Here is a 16,574-nt window from a genome sequence, read left to right as displayed (position 1 = left end):
TGTAGCCCTGGCTGTCCTGGAACTTAGAGATGTGCCTGCCTCTGCCTCCCAAGAGCTGAGATTGATGTCATGTGCCACCACGCCACGCCACACCACACCACACCACGCCACACCACACCTACAGGGTTTTTGTGTGTTTCCTATATAGTTTTGTATTTATACATTGTGAATGCAAAGCTTGCCCCAGTCTCTGGAGGGTATTTTACAGGATTAGAGGAGGAGAAACTATAATTGCTTTAAACATTTCTTCTGTATATATTTATAACTACATCCAAGGAAGCTGACTTTTCTCCAGCCATCAGCTAGATTTCACAGAATTGAAAGGAAGAAGGAAATACTCGCTTTGCTCATTAGAGGATGTCCTGATTTCCCCTTCATTCCTGAAGGGATTTTCCTCAGCTGACAGTTTTCTTTCAGCCTCTAAGCTGTGTCGTTCCTGCTGTCCTGTGTGCTTTGTGATGTGAAACTTGTGAATTTCTTTCCATCGTTGTTAGGGTGTGTGTCTGTCTACTTTAAACTTCCATTCTTAGTTTTCTGGGGGGTTAACGTGCTGGGTTAGGGTTGGATGGTCCGAATTGGTTCAGCATTTTCACTGTTTAGAGTTTATTCAGCATTTTCACTCTGCTGGTTTATATGTTTTTCATATTTTTCAGACATTCTATCTTTGAGCATTTTCAGCCTGTTAAACCCAAGAATCATGAAAGACCAGTTCTACAATTTTGAGCCAAATTTGAAACAGGCTTTAATTAAATATTGGCCAGGATGATGGGGTCTGGTAGGGACCATTCTGGGGTCCCAAAGAAATGCTGACAAATTATGCTTTTTAGTAAAGCTGAACCATAGGGCCACCATATTTCCCAACAAGTCCAATCAAGGGCAAGCGTGCATCCTGACGTATTTCTTGCTCACATACCTCCCACCTACGTGTGATGTGGTATATTTAGGTCAAACAAACTTGTTTAGGGAGTGAAACCATGTGGCTTGTTATTTCTCCTAAACAATGGCCTCCAGCATTTCAGGGAGTGTCTGCCGTAGGCACAGGGCTTACAGGTTAGAGGCATTTTTGTTTCATAGATATCTTAGGCACAATAATTAAAACTGAAAACATAACTTAAAATATCAGAAATTTAAAATAGTCCTACCTTGTGTTGTATCCTGGGTCTGTGATGGATGAGTACTGTTTATATTGGGCTCTGATAACTATTAGCTTAATGGTACCCAGGCAGGAATTATCATTGAGTTGAGTCATTGACGATGCAGAGCCCACAGTAATTAGCAGAAGCAGGAGAGTGGGCAGCCCACGGTTACCTGCTGTTGGGTATGTTCTCAGGGTCTGTTCTCCATCCTACCTGAGATCCCCTGGGCTTCTCTTGGAGCTTGGGCTTGTACTACAGGAAAAGCAGGGAGCCCTGGGTCTGTTTGTCTTGTCTTCTTGGAGTGGGGATAGGGCCAGCAGGCTGGGGAAAGCCCAAGCATCTTTGGATGAGACTCAGAAAGCCTGTCTCTATGGAAACAAGCACCTGGGAAGAGACTGACAAAGCAGTCCTAGGTAATGCTGCCTCTGCTGCTGCTGCTGCAGAGGGGCTGCCTCCCTGGGCCTTCCCTGCTGAGATGTTTGCTCTCTTTGCTCTGGATGGGCCTGGCTGGGGTATGTGATGTAGACTGCCTTTCCCAAGCAGAGAGCAAGGACACGGTGTTTGACTTTGCCACTTAAGTGCCGATACCCCTGGGCACATCTGAGTAGTGTCTCGTGGACTCCCAGCACAGACTTGGCACTTCTCTATGGCCTCTGTGTCAGGGATAAAGGATGATATGCAGATAGACAGGCCAAGTGTCTATGACTCAAATTGCTGCCCCTTAGACCTCCTACATTTTGGTCACAGTAGCCAATAACTCTGAGTTCCTCTAGGCATGACTGACTGAGCCTAGAGTGTGGGTTGGGTGAGAGCGGAGATGCATCCTTAGCTGTCTAGCCTAGTGGATGATCGATGCCTTTAGTCTAAGCCCTTATGAGGGACAGAGACTCTTCTTAAATTTCCATCACAGGAGTGGTGACCCATGAAAGATAGATTTTCTTTTCCTCTACACACACACACACACACACACACACACACACACACACACACACACACAGAGGCGTGCACATATATACATATACACATGCATATACATTATACACATACACATACATTTTATTTTGCTAATCCATTGCCCAAACTTAGATGTTTCTAGGTGTCAGAGGGCTGCCTGTAGCAGCGTTGGGATGGCATAGTCCTGCTTGTTCTGGCTGCTGGGGACACTGTCACCCTATGTTGCTCCCTTGCTGGGACTTTATGTAATAGGAGCTTCAAGGTAGAGCTGCTAGCTCTGCTCAGAGGACCTTTAGCCCTCATGCTGGAAGACCGTTCTGAGAGACAGTGTTGGAGCTCAGTGAGGCTTCCTGTGCCTTCCGGGCAGAGACCCTGCGGCTCAGTGATGTCCTCATGGCTGTCTCCACATAGCTCCAAAACTATGTGCATAGGCTGTGGATTCTGGGTACCATGAGCTCTGTGCTTATCCCCCACACTTGGTGCAGGTGCCCCAAGGAGCCAGCATTGGTGGACGGGACAGAAAGAGGCAGAGAGGGTGTGCAGACTCCAGCCAAGGTGTCCTGCATGTATGGAGCCCGGGAGCACCAGTTGTCAGTCACTTCTGTGCTCCTGCTGTGTGACCAGGCTCAGCGGCTCAAAGGGCTCTCAAGCTGCAGATCTAAAGAGCAGCTGTCTTGGGGCCCCACCTGCTGCTGCTGGCAGGCGCTGCTCAGTCAGCTGTTTGTGGCCCTGGACATCCAGCGGGGACTTGAGACTGGAGGTTAGCCTGTCCCCCCTCCATGCCTCTGTTCCTGGGAGGGCTTCTCACAAGGGAAATGATGTCGTGTCTGTCTGAGGCCCTGTGTCTACACATGTGTCCACATGTCAGCACTGTGTGTCCCCGTGCCCATGAGTGTGCCCCGCGCCTGGACCATGTCTAGGTGTCTGGGCCGGCGCGTCTCCGTGCCCTTGGCGTGCCTCTGCGTCTTGCTGCAGCTGCGCATACACACAGGTGTTATGTATGGAAGTGATTGCCCACAGTTGAACACTGTTTGGGCGTATGCCGAGGGTCTGAGTTCCTAAACTGAGTTCCTACGTCACCCCCGAAAAGCTTTGTGCCCCCAGCAGGCCTCACAGTGCCCGACCCGACTGGGTAGCAGTGCTACAAGTGCAAGCCCGTCTGTCTCTGTTATGTCATGTGCGGTGGCTTCCCTTCAGGATGGTGGGAGAGACCATTTGGTACGTGTGCAGCCTTTATGTGTCGCACAGACACTTGCACGGATTGCTGTGGTCCATGGCAAGCACTGGGATCTGAACTGGATCATGGATTGTGAGCCTGTGATGACCAGCGTGATACGGGCAGAGTCTTAAGTCCGGGTTTTCCATAGGACAGGTTCCCAACGTGTAAACAAGTGTGTGAGGATCACAGCATCACCATTTTACCAGGTTCTTGTCTGCCCACAGCAGTTCTGTTCCGTCTTACTCTCCTGTCTAGTTAGCTGCCACTCGGCCTTCTGCTTCCAGGCTCTATCTAGTTCAGTCTTCGGAGGCTCTGCACCATTACTGTTGAGCTTTGGCTTCCATTTTCTTAAACAAATAAGATACTAAATACAAACAAAACTAATTATTTTAAAATGCTAATTACAAGGAGCACCATGGTGCTGCAAGTCTGTAAGCAAGTGCCTGGGAAAATGGAGGTGGGGGTCAAAGTTCACCGTCCTTTGTTGTGTTTCTCTCTGCCTGTCTCTGTCCGTCTGTCTCCTTCACTGTGTGTGTGAATGTGTGTGTGTGAGAGTGTGTGAGTGTTGTGTGTATGTGAGTATGAGTGTGTTGTGTGTGTGAGTGTGTTGTGTGAATGTGTGTGTGAGTGTGTGAGTGTTGTGTATATGTGAGTATGAGTGTGTTGTATGTGAGTGTGTTGTGTATGTTGTGTGTGTGAGTGTGTTGTGTGAGTGTGTGAGTGTTGTGTATATGTGAGTATGAGTGTGTTGTGTGTGAGTGTGTTGTGTATGTTGTGTGTGTGAGGAGTGTGTTGTGTGAGTGTGTGAGTGTTGTGTGTATGTGAGTATGAGTGTTGTGTGTGAGTGTGTTGTGTGAGTATGTTGTGTGTGTGAGTGTGTTGTGTGTCTGTGACTGTGTTGTGTGTATGAGTGTGTTGTGTGTATGAGTGTGTTGTGTGAGTGAGTGTGAGTGTGTGTGCATGTACATACTACAGTGCTAACGTATGTATGTTAAAGGGCAGCTTGTGGGGAGTCAGGTCTCTTACTCAGGCAGTCAGTGCCTTTAGCAGATGCGCCCTGGCCCCCATAACCTTTAAATTAGATTCACAGTGCAGTTGCCTGTGTCCTGAGAATTTTTCTGAGTCATAACTCAGGTATTACCACAGAAGGATTGATTTTTTTCATAAACATTTTTTGTATTACTCAAGGTTCTCTATGGCAGTGTTTCCAAGCTTCCTAATGCTGTGACCTCATGTTGTGGTGACCGCAACTACACAATGACTTTGTTGCTATGTCATAATTTTGCTACTGTTATAAGTCATAATGTAAGTATCTGATATGCATGCTATCTGATTTATGACTCCTATGGGGGTCATGACCCACAGGTTGAGAACCACTGTCATAGGAACAGAAGTGTTGGAGTGAGTCTACATGTAGAGAAAAGATTTGTTAGAATGGCGTCCATGTTGTGATCCAGCTAACACAGCAATGGCTGTCTACTAACAGAAGGTCGAAGAATCCAGCCGTTGTTTACACCACAAGGCTGACGCCGCAGTACACGCCAGAATAGTGGGGACGCGGGCTCTGGTACCAGTGCGTGAGGGCGAGAGGCTCCAGGCAGAAGGCGTGGCCCAGATTAAAGGTGGATCTTCGTACTTCTAAGGATCTGGAATAGAAGTGGGTCTTCCCGCATTAAATGATGAAATGAAGAGGTGTGCCTAGCTACTTCCGTCTTAGTTAATTCCAGACGTAGTCAAGTTGAAAAGCAAGAGTAGAACTGTGTTTAGTTCTAAGTCTTTCTGGAGTTTAGAATTCTAATCCACCAGGGAACCTGTCTATTGAGCAGATGAAGGTGAAGGTTTCTCTGGCACCATTTGTGGGTCTTAGCATAGGCCTTGCTGGCTGAGGGCTGGATGGGGCTCTTGCTTAGATGAGACTCTGGGGTTCCAGAGCCCCAGGATGGTAGTGGGCTGTGTTTTACTCCACAGGACGGCTTGTGGTCAAACCTAGGGCTCCATGCATGCTCTGTAAGCACACTACCAATTGAGCCACACTGCCAGTCCTGTTTTGGACGTGTTATATACTAATGCATGCAGGGCTATTTAACTTTGCATTCTCATCCATTTTAACCAGAGTATAATATTCCATGATTATTATATTATATATTATATATTTATTGTACATTATTATTAATATTTAATATTACTATTAAATATATTTAATATTACTATTAAAATGGATGAGCGTATTATATATTTCACTCATCCATTTTAACTAGAGTATAATGTGCCCATTGTATGCATGTTCCATGATTATTATATTATATACTATATACTATATATTATATATTTATTGTACATTATATACTATATGTCATATATAATATATTATGTATTATGCTCATCTATTTTTTTCATGTGTCTTAGTTAGAGTTTTACTGCTGTGAATAGACACCATGACCAATGCAAGTCTTATAAAGGAAAACATTTAATTGGGGCTGGCTTACAGGCCATAGGTTCTATCCATTATCATCAAGGTGGGAGCATGGCAGCATCCAGGCAGGCATGAAGTTCTACATCTGCATGCTCCAGGCAGCTAAAGATAGGTTATTAAAGCCCACGCCCAGGGTACGCTCATCCATTTTAACCCGGGTATAATGTGCCCATTGTATGCATGTTCCATGATTATCATATTATCTCATTTTGACGTTTACGAAGAGCTGCGTGAACATGCCTGTATGTTGTCTATGGGTAGAAGTGACTTCCTGAGTCACAGGGCTGCTCATTTTAACATTTACTGGAATCAGCCAGGCGCTCTCTGTAATGATTCTGCAAATTTTTCTTTCTGCAGCAGAGCTGTTGGGAGAAACAGCACAAGGCTTAACATAGCCTTCTCAGCTTGGGGTGTGAATTTCCCTGGCTGCCAATGGCTTCGAATAGTTCCCCCCCTTCTTGTGACTTTTTGATTTTTCTGATAAGCATTTTGTAATTTTCATGTGGTTTATGGGGATTTATTTTTTACTTGGTGTCAATTGTTTTCTGCTAAACGCACTGGAATTGCCTTTGACTTTCTCTTCCTTATCTTTTCCTTTTTTTCTGATTGGTGTGTGTGTGTGTGTGTGTGTGTGTGTGTGGTGGTTGTTGGTGGTGATGATTGAACCTATGTCTTGTTCATGCTAGGCAAGTACTCTACCAAAAGTACTTTTAATTCCCAGCCCTCTTCTTACTTTTAATTTGTGACAGGGTCTCACTAAGTTATGCACGCTCATCTTGACCTCTCTCTGTGGCTCCAGATGGCCTAGAATGAGGTCTTCATGCCTCAGCTATCCAGGTAGCTGAGATCACAGGCCTGTGTCTTTAGGCCAAGCTAAAAACAAACTTTTCATTTTCTTGTTGGTGTTCTTTGGGGTGTTGTAACAAGACTTTTAAGTTATTACTTTGTAGTTTGATTTTTGTGTTCTTTGACATCCGTAATATCCTTTAATATCAGTTTTAAAAAGTTTATATATATGGATATTTTGTTACTAGTGCAGTGCCTGTAGGGGCCAGAATATATCATTAGATCCCTTGGAACTGGACTTAGGGATGGCAGTGTAGTTCTGTATAGGTGCTGGGAATCAAACCCAGGCTCTCTGCAAGGGAACGGTGCTATCCAGCCCGTCATTCACCAATAATGTAATTCTGTCCTGTCCTGTTCTGTCCTGTCTATTCTATTCTATTCTATTCTATTCTATTCTATTCTATTCTATTCTATTCTATTCTTTTTAATGAAAGATTTGCTTTTGTTCAGTCTAGCTCAGAAAGATTATTTTATGTGTGTGTGAGTGTTCTGTTCAGCTCAGAAAGATTTGTGTGTGTGTGTGTGTGTGTGTGTGTGTGTGTGTGTGTGAATGTTTTCTCTTCATGTATATATGGGTACCATGTGTGTACCTAGTTTTCAAAGAGGCCAGAGAGGGTGTTGGATCCCCTCCAAGTGGAGTTGCATTTGATGGGGAGCTGGGAATCAAACCTGGGTCGTTACAAGAACAACAAATGCTTTTTAACAACGGAGCCATCTCTTCATCCCCAGATGTTCTCAAGTGTGTTCCAAGACTCCTTGTCCTGGGGCAGGCTGCTCCCCTGACTCTGTAGCAAGGGGAAAGAGCACAGCAAACAGTCTAAGGGGGTTAAAAGCATTGCACCTTTGAGAACAGCTAGGAGACAAACCATTTCCAACAGAGGTTAGTATTATTTATCCCATGTTATAAAAACACCAGCTAAGGTAGGAACTGGAAGCTAGAGGCTCATCTCTAAGAAGACCTCTGCCCAGAACCCAAGTTGAAAGCTTTAGCTGTGGTTCGTTTCTGCTGGACACTGTGCACACCCCTGTGGTGCCCTCACCTGCTTGCAACTTGCCACTTGTTCTACTCTTGCTTGCTGCAAGAGTGGTTGTTGGAGGACTCTCTGGACAACAAATTCATCCTGCTTTTTCAACTGCATTCGTGTATCCCATATATATGTGTTCATTCTTTCTTTTTTTATTTGTCCTACAAAACTTTTAATTTTTCTCTGTAATTTCTACAAGAGTCATGGCTTGTTCAGGAACCTGTTGTCTAATTTCTCTGTGTTTGTGTGCTTGTCATAGTTGCTGATTCTAATTTTTTTCATTGTGGTTAGAAAAGACACATGCTGTGATTGTGGTGGCTGGAGTATGATCTGTCCTGGAGAATGTTTTCTGTGGTGAGAAGACTGTAAATGTGACTGTGGTGTGAAGTGTTCTGTAACTATGTTAGGTCCATTTGGTCTAGATCTCATTTAATGGATGTTCCTTTTTGATTTCTGTGTGGGAGATGTGCCCTTTGATAAAAGTGGGTTCTTAGACCTTCAGTTCTCGCTGTAGTGGAACCTTGTCTCTCCTGTAGATCTTGTAGATCCTCGTGCCCTTCTTTGGGTTTGTGTTGGTTCCATGTTTACAGTTGTCTTGCTGTAACTTTGCTTGTCTTTCTCTTGCTGGCCCTCCTTTCATCATGGTACAGTTCTCTTTGGCTTTCTTTGTCCTGCTTGGATGTTAGTTGCAGGCGATGTGAGTTTCTTGTGGTTGGCATATAATCAGGCCCTCTTTTTAAATCCATTTAACCAGCCTACTGAGGGATTTACTTCAATTAAAAATCATTATTCATAGGTAACAAGTGACTCCTGTCATTAATGACTTCTTGACTGTTATATAAGTCTTTTGTTTTTTTCTATTTTTTTTGAACTAATCTTTACTGCCCTGGTGGTTTCTATAGTGATGAGCATCTCTGCCTCTTTGTATGTCTTCTTGACTGGTAAGTTCTACATTTCTGTATATTTCATGATGGCTGTGTTCACCTACAGATAAATGATTTCTTTAATCCTATGTCATAGGGCTGGTCTGGGGTGCTTCCTTCAGTGTTTGCTTATGTGAGGCAGACTTTACTTCTTCATTTCCGAAGGTAGCTTTGCTGGGTGCAGTATGTGTAGCACATATGTCCCTTTCAGCACTCTGAATGTGTCCTGTTATCTCTCAGTCCTCAAGGTTTGTCCTGAGACATCATATAACGGGAGTCCTTTAATATGGGATTGGAGAATTCTCTTTTGGCCTTTGACTGTTAGGTTCTAATGTGTCTTGGAGAGAGTCAAATTCAGATGCTCCATCTTTCCAAGAAGGACACATGTCAGCTATTTTGTTAAATGTGCTTCCTGGGCCTTGCTGTGCCTCAGTCCCAGAGCTCCTGTGTGTACATTTCCCTTTGCTGTCTCTTGTCCTGTGGGCTTCATGAGCTGTCACTCTTCTTGCTCTTTTTCTCTGATTGAATTAGCTAAAACTACCGTCTTCAAGACCAGAGCCTTCCCCTCCTACTCACCCCAGTTTGTATAACCGTTGTCAACCATATATTTTTATTTCATTCATTAACTTCTTCAGCTTTAAGTATTCTGTTTGATTCCTGGTTGACTGTTGGGTTGGGTGTGGGTGCCTGAGGGTGCTGCAAGCCAGCGTCTTTGTGTTGGTTTATCTGAAGGCAGGACCATTACCTGGCTGGTTGTTGAGCAGGCTTGGGTATTTCTCATTGCTTCTGGCTGGCGGACTATAGCAGGGTGTGTGTAGGGTTGCTATGTATGTGGTTGTAGGGCTAGGCTTGGGTATGTGTAGGCTCACACAGATGTGTGTTGTTCTCTTCAGAGAGAGGAGCAAGGCTACTACTGCCTGGCTGCTTGTCAGGTCCAGGGTAATACACGTGGGTGTCCTGGGCTACCAACTGCACGCTTCCTTTCTGTGCAAGTCAACCTGTACCTGAGAGATGGGGGCAATATGAGTTTAGATGCCGAGTCTCAGAGTTTCTTCTGACTTGATGCTCTGAGCAGCTCTTGGATTATATGTTGCAGCCATTTCTGTACACATGATGGAATGAAGGTAGAATCTGAGAAGTGAAGGTCACCATGGTAACTATCCCAGGGTCAGATAGTACTCAAGTAGCGGACCAGGTTTGAAGCTGATGTGGAACTATCTCAGCTTAGGTCACTGGGTGAATGGGCGCAGTGGACTACTGCCCTGGCAGTAATGCCATATGAGCTGTGTGTTCAGGGTCTGTGAGGGCTGTGGGCATCTCCTGTGTAGTCACTTGCAGCGGCACAGAACAAGCTGGCCTGACTGGGGAACGGTGCAGGGTGCCTTTCTTCTCAGTAGGGTGTTTGGGTCTTATGCTTAGTTAATTGAAAATATCTGTCTTTAAGGTCAGAAAACCTCCCTAGTTCATGGCTAGTCAGCCTAGTGAAAAGGACTGTTTTCCCTGAGCTTGCTACCCTTGACCCCTGGGAGCCAGGCAGCAGGGAAGAAGGACCAGGTGTGGACTCATTGGCTCATGGTTCCAGCCTTTCTGCTGACGTCACGCTATGATGATGTTCTCCTGAGTCTCTGAACCCACCTTCCATTTCCTATTCCCCTGGACTAGCGTGAGAAGAGGAACAGGGGGTATGGCTCAGGCACCTCTGCTGCCGCATGGTGCCATCTTTTACAGAGCAGCAGGAAGTACAGTTAGGGTTGAGCTGGGAATATGGTCCAAGCATGGACTCAGTTGGCATAAGAGCACCTGCTATTCAGATGATGGGTTAAGTGCCCACTCAGATGATGTCTTCGAACTAGGGACAGCACACAGATGAAGTCCTTGTCACTACTCCTTCAGGAGTCAGTTCTGTCCCCCTTTGCCTGGCTGTGACCCGTTTTGGCTCAGGGTTGGGTGGTAGGGGACACAGGAAAGCATGTGTTGCTGCTCTTGGGAGAAATGACACATGGGTGGTGGGTGGGTGTTTTTCATGGACTCATAGGTGCCGGAGTCAGTGCTGCTTTCTCATAGACTCAGTGTGGAGACTCTTACATTCTTTGTCATTGTCCTTGCCAGAATCCTCGCCACGGCTGGAACTGACTTTGACCTGCGCACTCTGAGGGCTGTGCGTGTGCTTAGGCCCCTGAAGCTGGTGTCTGGAATTCCAAGTAAGTGTAGCTAAGACAGCCAGGCCCAAAATAATTCTTCCATCCTCATCAAAGTATTGGGCCTTTTGAGCACTTTGGGAGGGGGTTTTGGGGATTGAACCCGGAGCCTTGTGATACCAAACACATACTTACCCATGAGGGGTCTGCTTTTGACATTAAGGAAGAGAGGGGTGGGCATGTGTTAGTGATGTTTTGCTGCTGTGATGAACATCAGCCACAAGGCGCTCACAGAGAGTTTACTTTCATTTCTAGTACATGAGGGTTCAAGTCACGGTGGGGGAACATAGCAAGTGGTGGGGGCAGGAAGTCCAAAGATCACATCTCAGACACACAGGAAGCAGAGAGAGAAAACAGGAAATGGGCCAGGGTAGAGTCTCCCGGCTCAGCTCAGTGCTGTCACTCCTCCAGGGAGCCTTTATGTCCTAAAGTTCAGAAACCTTACCAAACAGTGCTGCAAACTGGGGACCAGGTATTCAAATGCATGCACTCATGGGGAACATTTCTGATTAAACCACAGGACCTTTTCAGTTCATTCTTTCCAAATCCCAGACAGTGGCCCTCTTGTTTTCCTAGCTTGTGTTTCTACCTCTTAGCTTCATTTTCTGGGACTGAAGAACAGAGAGCAAGCAGGGGGTGGTAGTTCAGGAGAATGCCTCAGGCTGCGTAAGGCTATCTCGGCTTAGCCCAGAGAGACTGCTGCTGAGGTCGTCATCAAGATATGCTTGTGTCACTCAAGGAGTCAAATCTGAAGGACACAGACTTTTCCTTATGACTGACTGTTCCCGTGGCTCAGGACAGATTTGACTTTCCACTTACTAAGGGCCTGGGCAGGGACTCGGTGTTGTGTGGTCCTGAAACCACTGCAAGAAAACCATTGGTTGGCTTCCTGTTCTGCTCAGAAGAAGCAAGGGCTCAGCTCCATATCTAAGAACTGAGGCCAAGATGGAAGGGGGGGGGTGGGGGATGGAGTGTTATAAACTTTGTCTAGGTGCTATGTCTTAGGCCAGTAGCAATTAGAGAATTGTCTTCCTTTCCTAAGGAGGTAGGTGGACTAGGAAACTCTCTACTTACTTCCTAGGACCCCTGCTCCTTATTCCTCAGATTCCCCGGTCTTCCCTCTTAGGAAGCTTCCTTTTCTTCTGTGTATTTTATTCTTTTTTCCTCAGGGTTTCCTGCTCTCTTCAGACACTGAATTCTTTCCCTTTCTTACCCTGCCCATTTCCTGTCCTGAATTCAGGCTTCCAGCACCTGTTATCTTCCTTCTCCCCAGCTTCAGACACTGTGCACCCCACTTCTCCTTAGGGCCCCGCACTTTGCCTGTTTTGCCTATATAGCACTCACTGTTGACTGACCTCCTCTGTGTCCCTCTGACCCCAGGCCTGCAGTGTTGACCTCTGACCCCAGGCCTGCAGTGTTGACCTCCTCTGTGTCCCTCTGACCCCAGGCCTGCAGTGTTGACCTCTGACCCCAGGCCTGTAGTGTTGACCTCTGACCCCAGGCCTGCAGTGTTGACCTCTTCTGTGTCCCTCTGACCCCAGGCCTGCAGTGTTGACCTCTGACCCCAGGCCTGCAGTGTTGACCTCCTCTGTGTCCCTCTGACCCCAGGCCTGCAGTGTTGACCTCTGACCCCAGGCCTGTAGTGTTGACCTCTGACCCCAGGCCTGCAGTGTTGACTTCCTCTGTGTCCCTCTGACCCCAGGCCTGCAGTGTTGACCTCTGACCCCAGGCCTGTAGTGTTGACCTCTGACCCCAGGCCTGCAGTGTTGACCTCTGACCCCAGGCCTGCAGTGTTGACCTCTGACCCCAGGCCTGCAGTGTTGACCTACCTCCTCTGTGTCCCTCTGACCCCAGGCCTGCAGTGTTGACCTCTGACCCCAGGCCTGCAGTGTTGACCTCTGACCCCAGGCCTGCAGTGTTGACCCCCTCTGTGTCCCTCTGACCCCAGGCCTGCAGGTGGTGCTCAAGTCCATCATGAAGGCCATGGTCCCCCTGCTGCAGATCGGGCTGCTGCTCTTCTTTGCCATCCTCATGTTTGCCATCATTGGCCTCGAGTTCTATATGGGCAAATTCCATAAGGCCTGCTTCTCCAACAGCACAGGTGAGCCCTGCAGGGCCCCGGGACAGGCCCTGGTTCCAGGGCTGGAGGGGCGTCTGAGCTTCCAGACCTAGGACGTAGAACTTATACTCCAGTAGCTTGATTAACAGGGACAAGTAAATTGAATGAAACAACACTGTGACATCTATGAAGGAAACAAAAGTATTCAGTACAGGATAGCTTGGGGTATGCTCTGCAAACAGTCCAGGCCAGCCTTTGATAAAGCTGACAGACGGACAGAGACCTGGGCTGCTGTTTGGCCACCCGGATGGCACCCTGGTTCCAGGGACGGTAAGTAGTTTGGTTTCAGGGCTATGGTGAAGAACTTGAGCCTTGTACGGAAAATGAAGAGTGGAGGAAGGGCTTTGGACGTGGTGTGGCATCTTCGGGTCCTACTGCTGCTTTAGAGAGGAGGGTAGGAGAGAGGCTAGTGCAGGGACCGTCTGGCAGGCAGCCCTGGCTGCTCCAAGAGTGCAGCTGCGGTGAGTTCCACTCACAGGCTGGTAAATGCTGGACGAAGCTGCAGTGTGTTTGGAGGCCGAGGCATAACTAAATAAAATGAGAGAACCACATCTTACGACCCTTTAGATGTAGAGAAAGCTCCTGCTAAAATGTAAATCATTTATTATTAGAAAAAAACGTTTATTAAGCTGGAAGTAAGATATTTTGTCAAATCCCTGCAAATATTAAACATCATGGTAAGTTCAGAGCCTTTCCTTTAAAGTAGAAAACAACACAAGTCATGGACAGCTGCCTCTAGTCCTAACACTGGGAGTTAGGGCAGTGCCGTGAGACAAGAAAGGGAAGGAGAACCCTGTAGGAATTACAGGGAGGGGGACAGAACTGTCAATACACAAGAGAAGGGACTGGCCACAAATACCCAGTTGCTGGTACCTCTTAAGGGCTTACTTAGTCAAGCAAATTGGAAGAAAAATAGACGTAATAATCATTTATCAGGCTTTTCTTAGCTCCTCTCCCTTCCCCCAGGCTGGGAGAGAGAAGTCAGGCCATAGTTAGGGTTGGCTCTAGAGTATTTGCATGGTATTGGAGATGTGGTGGGGGGGGATGGGCAAGGAGCTCCTGAGGGCGGATGGTGGCTGAGGTGGTGGTGGCTGTAAGGTCAGTAAGAGGTGGATCAGGTGCAGGCGTGTGAAGGGTGGCAGTGACTTGACAGAGACTTACTCTCCTCACAGATGCAGAGCCTGTGGGTGACTTTCCCTGTGGCAAGGAGGCCCCTGCTCGTCTGTGTGGGGATAACACCGAATGTCGGGAGTACTGGCCAGGACCCAACTTTGGCATCACCAATTTTGACAACATCTTGTTTGCCATCTTGACGGTGTTCCAGTGCATCACAATGGAGGGCTGGACCGACATCCTCTACAATGTGAGTTACATCTTGGCCCTAGTCTTGGTGGTGGGGTCTGGGGCTCTCAGGATCTGAAGGGTCTCCCTTGGGGACACTTGTGACCGTTCTACTCTAATGTGTAATGGAGACCCTTTATCCAGGTGTTTCACCAGGACCTGGTGGTCAGTATCAACTCAGCCTCTTGACCTGGGTCTTCCTGCAGCCTCCTTTAGGAGACCGTTAGACAGCAGGAGAGGTAACACAGAGCTGTTGCTGCTGCTGCTCTTAGTGATGACGCTGTGAACCTGCTACTTGTTCAGCCCGTTGGGATGAATCGTGCCACGCTTCTGTTGGCCTGTTGAACAAGTGATTAAAAACAGGTTGTAGAGAAGCTGATTACTTTGTCATTAGCTGTTGACCACTAGCTTATTTCTGTTGGAATTTTCTAGACTGAGTCAAGGGCTAGTGAGGTCTGAGGGCCAGGCAACGTGGAGAAGTTGTAGGACTGTGTTGAAGCCCAGGAACCTTTCTATGTACCTCATGCTGGGATGACCCTGGAGCTTGTGTTTCATGTTTGCTTTCTGTATATTCTGTCCATTGTTCTGGTCGGTCTTTTTGTCAGCTTGACACAAACTAGAGTTATTGGAGAAGAGAAAACCACAACTGTGAAAAAGCCTTCGTAAGACTGGCTGTAGTTAGTGGTTGCTTTGGAGGCCCAGCCTAGTGCAGGGCACCACCCCTGGACAGGTGGTCTTGGGTTGTATAAGTTAGCAGGCTGAACAAGCCAGTAAGACGCACTCCTCCATGGCCTTTGCTTCTGTTCCTGCCTTCAGGTTCCTCCCTTGAGTGCCTGCCACCTTTCGAGGTAGTGGTGTGGCAGCATAGGTCAGATAAACCCTCCATTTCTTCCCTCGTTCTCATTAGGATTCTAGTCGGCCTCAGCAATTTGAGGTCGTCTGGGTTTGGTGGCTGTCTTAGTCTTCTATTGCTGCACCATGTCCAAGGCATCTACTATAAGGGAAAGCATTTACTTGGGGGCTTGCTTACGGTTTCAGAGATGCTGTCCTTTATCAGCATGGTAGCCCACAGGCAAGTGTCAAAGTGACACATTTCCTCCAACAAGGCCACACTCCTGGTCTTTTCAAATAGTGCCACTCCCCGGTGACCAAATCTATGATGTGGGGGCCTTTCTCACTTAAATCACCACAGGACCATGATGGACATCCAAAATAAGGCTTCTGGGGTACTGGTGACCCATTTAATTACTTTCCCCCTGTATACTCAAGGTTTTTTTTGGGATTCTACAACCAGCTCCTTTAGCAAATCTCAGTCTTGCAGGAAGACTTATTTTCCACACTGGCTCACAGGATTCTGCTAGGAGTGGGGACAGGGACAGCGACAGGGACAGGGAGGAGCACCTCATGAGCTTTGGGAAGGAGAGAATGAGGGCATAGGTTTTAGAGGGTGGGGCATGAGGTGCTGTCATTTATGGTTGAGGGAGAGGCACCCTCGTGGCCCTGGAGCCCTGTTTCCTCCTTTCACGAACTCCTGCAGCTGTATCTGAGCCTCCCCTACGGGCTCGCAGGGGCGCAGGTGATGGCTGGACTAGGGATTCAGCAGGTGCTCAGCAATGCTTGTTGGGCAGATGGAAGGCAAATTAGAGTTAGAGGAAAAGCTGGCTATGAGTCTTCTGCACAAGACTGCATCTTAGTGACACGATTTCATGACAGATTAATGCCGAGGATGGTAGGGACAAAGGCTGGAATGGGATTTTCTCTTCATTACACATAACAGACCCTAAAGACAGCTCCATGTTGGCCTCATTCCTGCCAGCCTCACCAAAGTGCAGCGCCATTTGACCAGGAATCAGCCTTCAGAGTCCACCAGAGCTTAGTCAGGCAGGCACAGTGATACAGATGCCTGTGTGTGTGTGTCCAGGAAGGCAGTGGCCCAGAGGTCACAGGGGTCTCATCCAGCAGATATTTAGGTTAGACCTGGTATGAGGACCCGGTGACAGCACACTGTTATTAAAGGCACAGCATACCTAACGCCAGATTGCATGAGCCTTTCACCGGCCAGAAGCCGGTCAAGCAATGCTGAAGTACTTAGCTAAGAACTCACCCCACACCTCTCCACCTAGACTGGGCAGTGAAGGTTGGATAAAACTTTTCAGGAGACTTTTGGGGAGAACCTGCCTTTAACTTCTTGACATGTCTGGACTCAGAAGATGAATGCTCCTTGAGTGGTGAGTCTGAGTTCTGTGTGAGCAGAAGCCACTGACCTGCTATAGGGGTAGCGAGAGACAGAAGGGAAGTTCACTCAGTGTGGGAGCAGGGGAGCCCCTGTCCCTTTGACCA

General features: G+C 47.4%; 1 protein-coding gene across 3 annotated transcripts in view; it reads left to right on the top strand.

Annotated features, from left to right (window-relative positions):
* CACNA1B (calcium voltage-gated channel subunit alpha1 B) overlaps window positions 1-16,574 on the top strand; it is a gene marked incomplete at both ends in the record, with an annotated part of 161,608 nt that overhangs the window by 18,898 nt on the left and 126,136 nt on the right. For all 3 annotated transcript variants that reach the window (XM_080928036.1, XM_080928034.1, XM_080928035.1), the window contains 3 exons: window positions 10,686-10,777; window positions 12,723-12,875; window positions 14,066-14,256. In XM_080928036.1, coding sequence (XP_080784162.1) covers window positions 10,686-10,777; window positions 12,723-12,875; window positions 14,066-14,256 — 436 coding nt within the window. The remainder of the gene's footprint in view (window positions 1-10,685; window positions 10,778-12,722; window positions 12,876-14,065; window positions 14,257-16,574) is intronic.

This window comes from Micromys minutus, assembly GCF_963924665.1.
Source record: "Micromys minutus genome assembly, chromosome: 13".
In the NCBI taxonomy this organism is placed as follows: Eukaryota; Metazoa; Chordata; class Mammalia; order Rodentia; family Muridae; genus Micromys; species Micromys minutus.
This window is presented reverse-complemented; position numbering and strand designations above follow the sequence as displayed.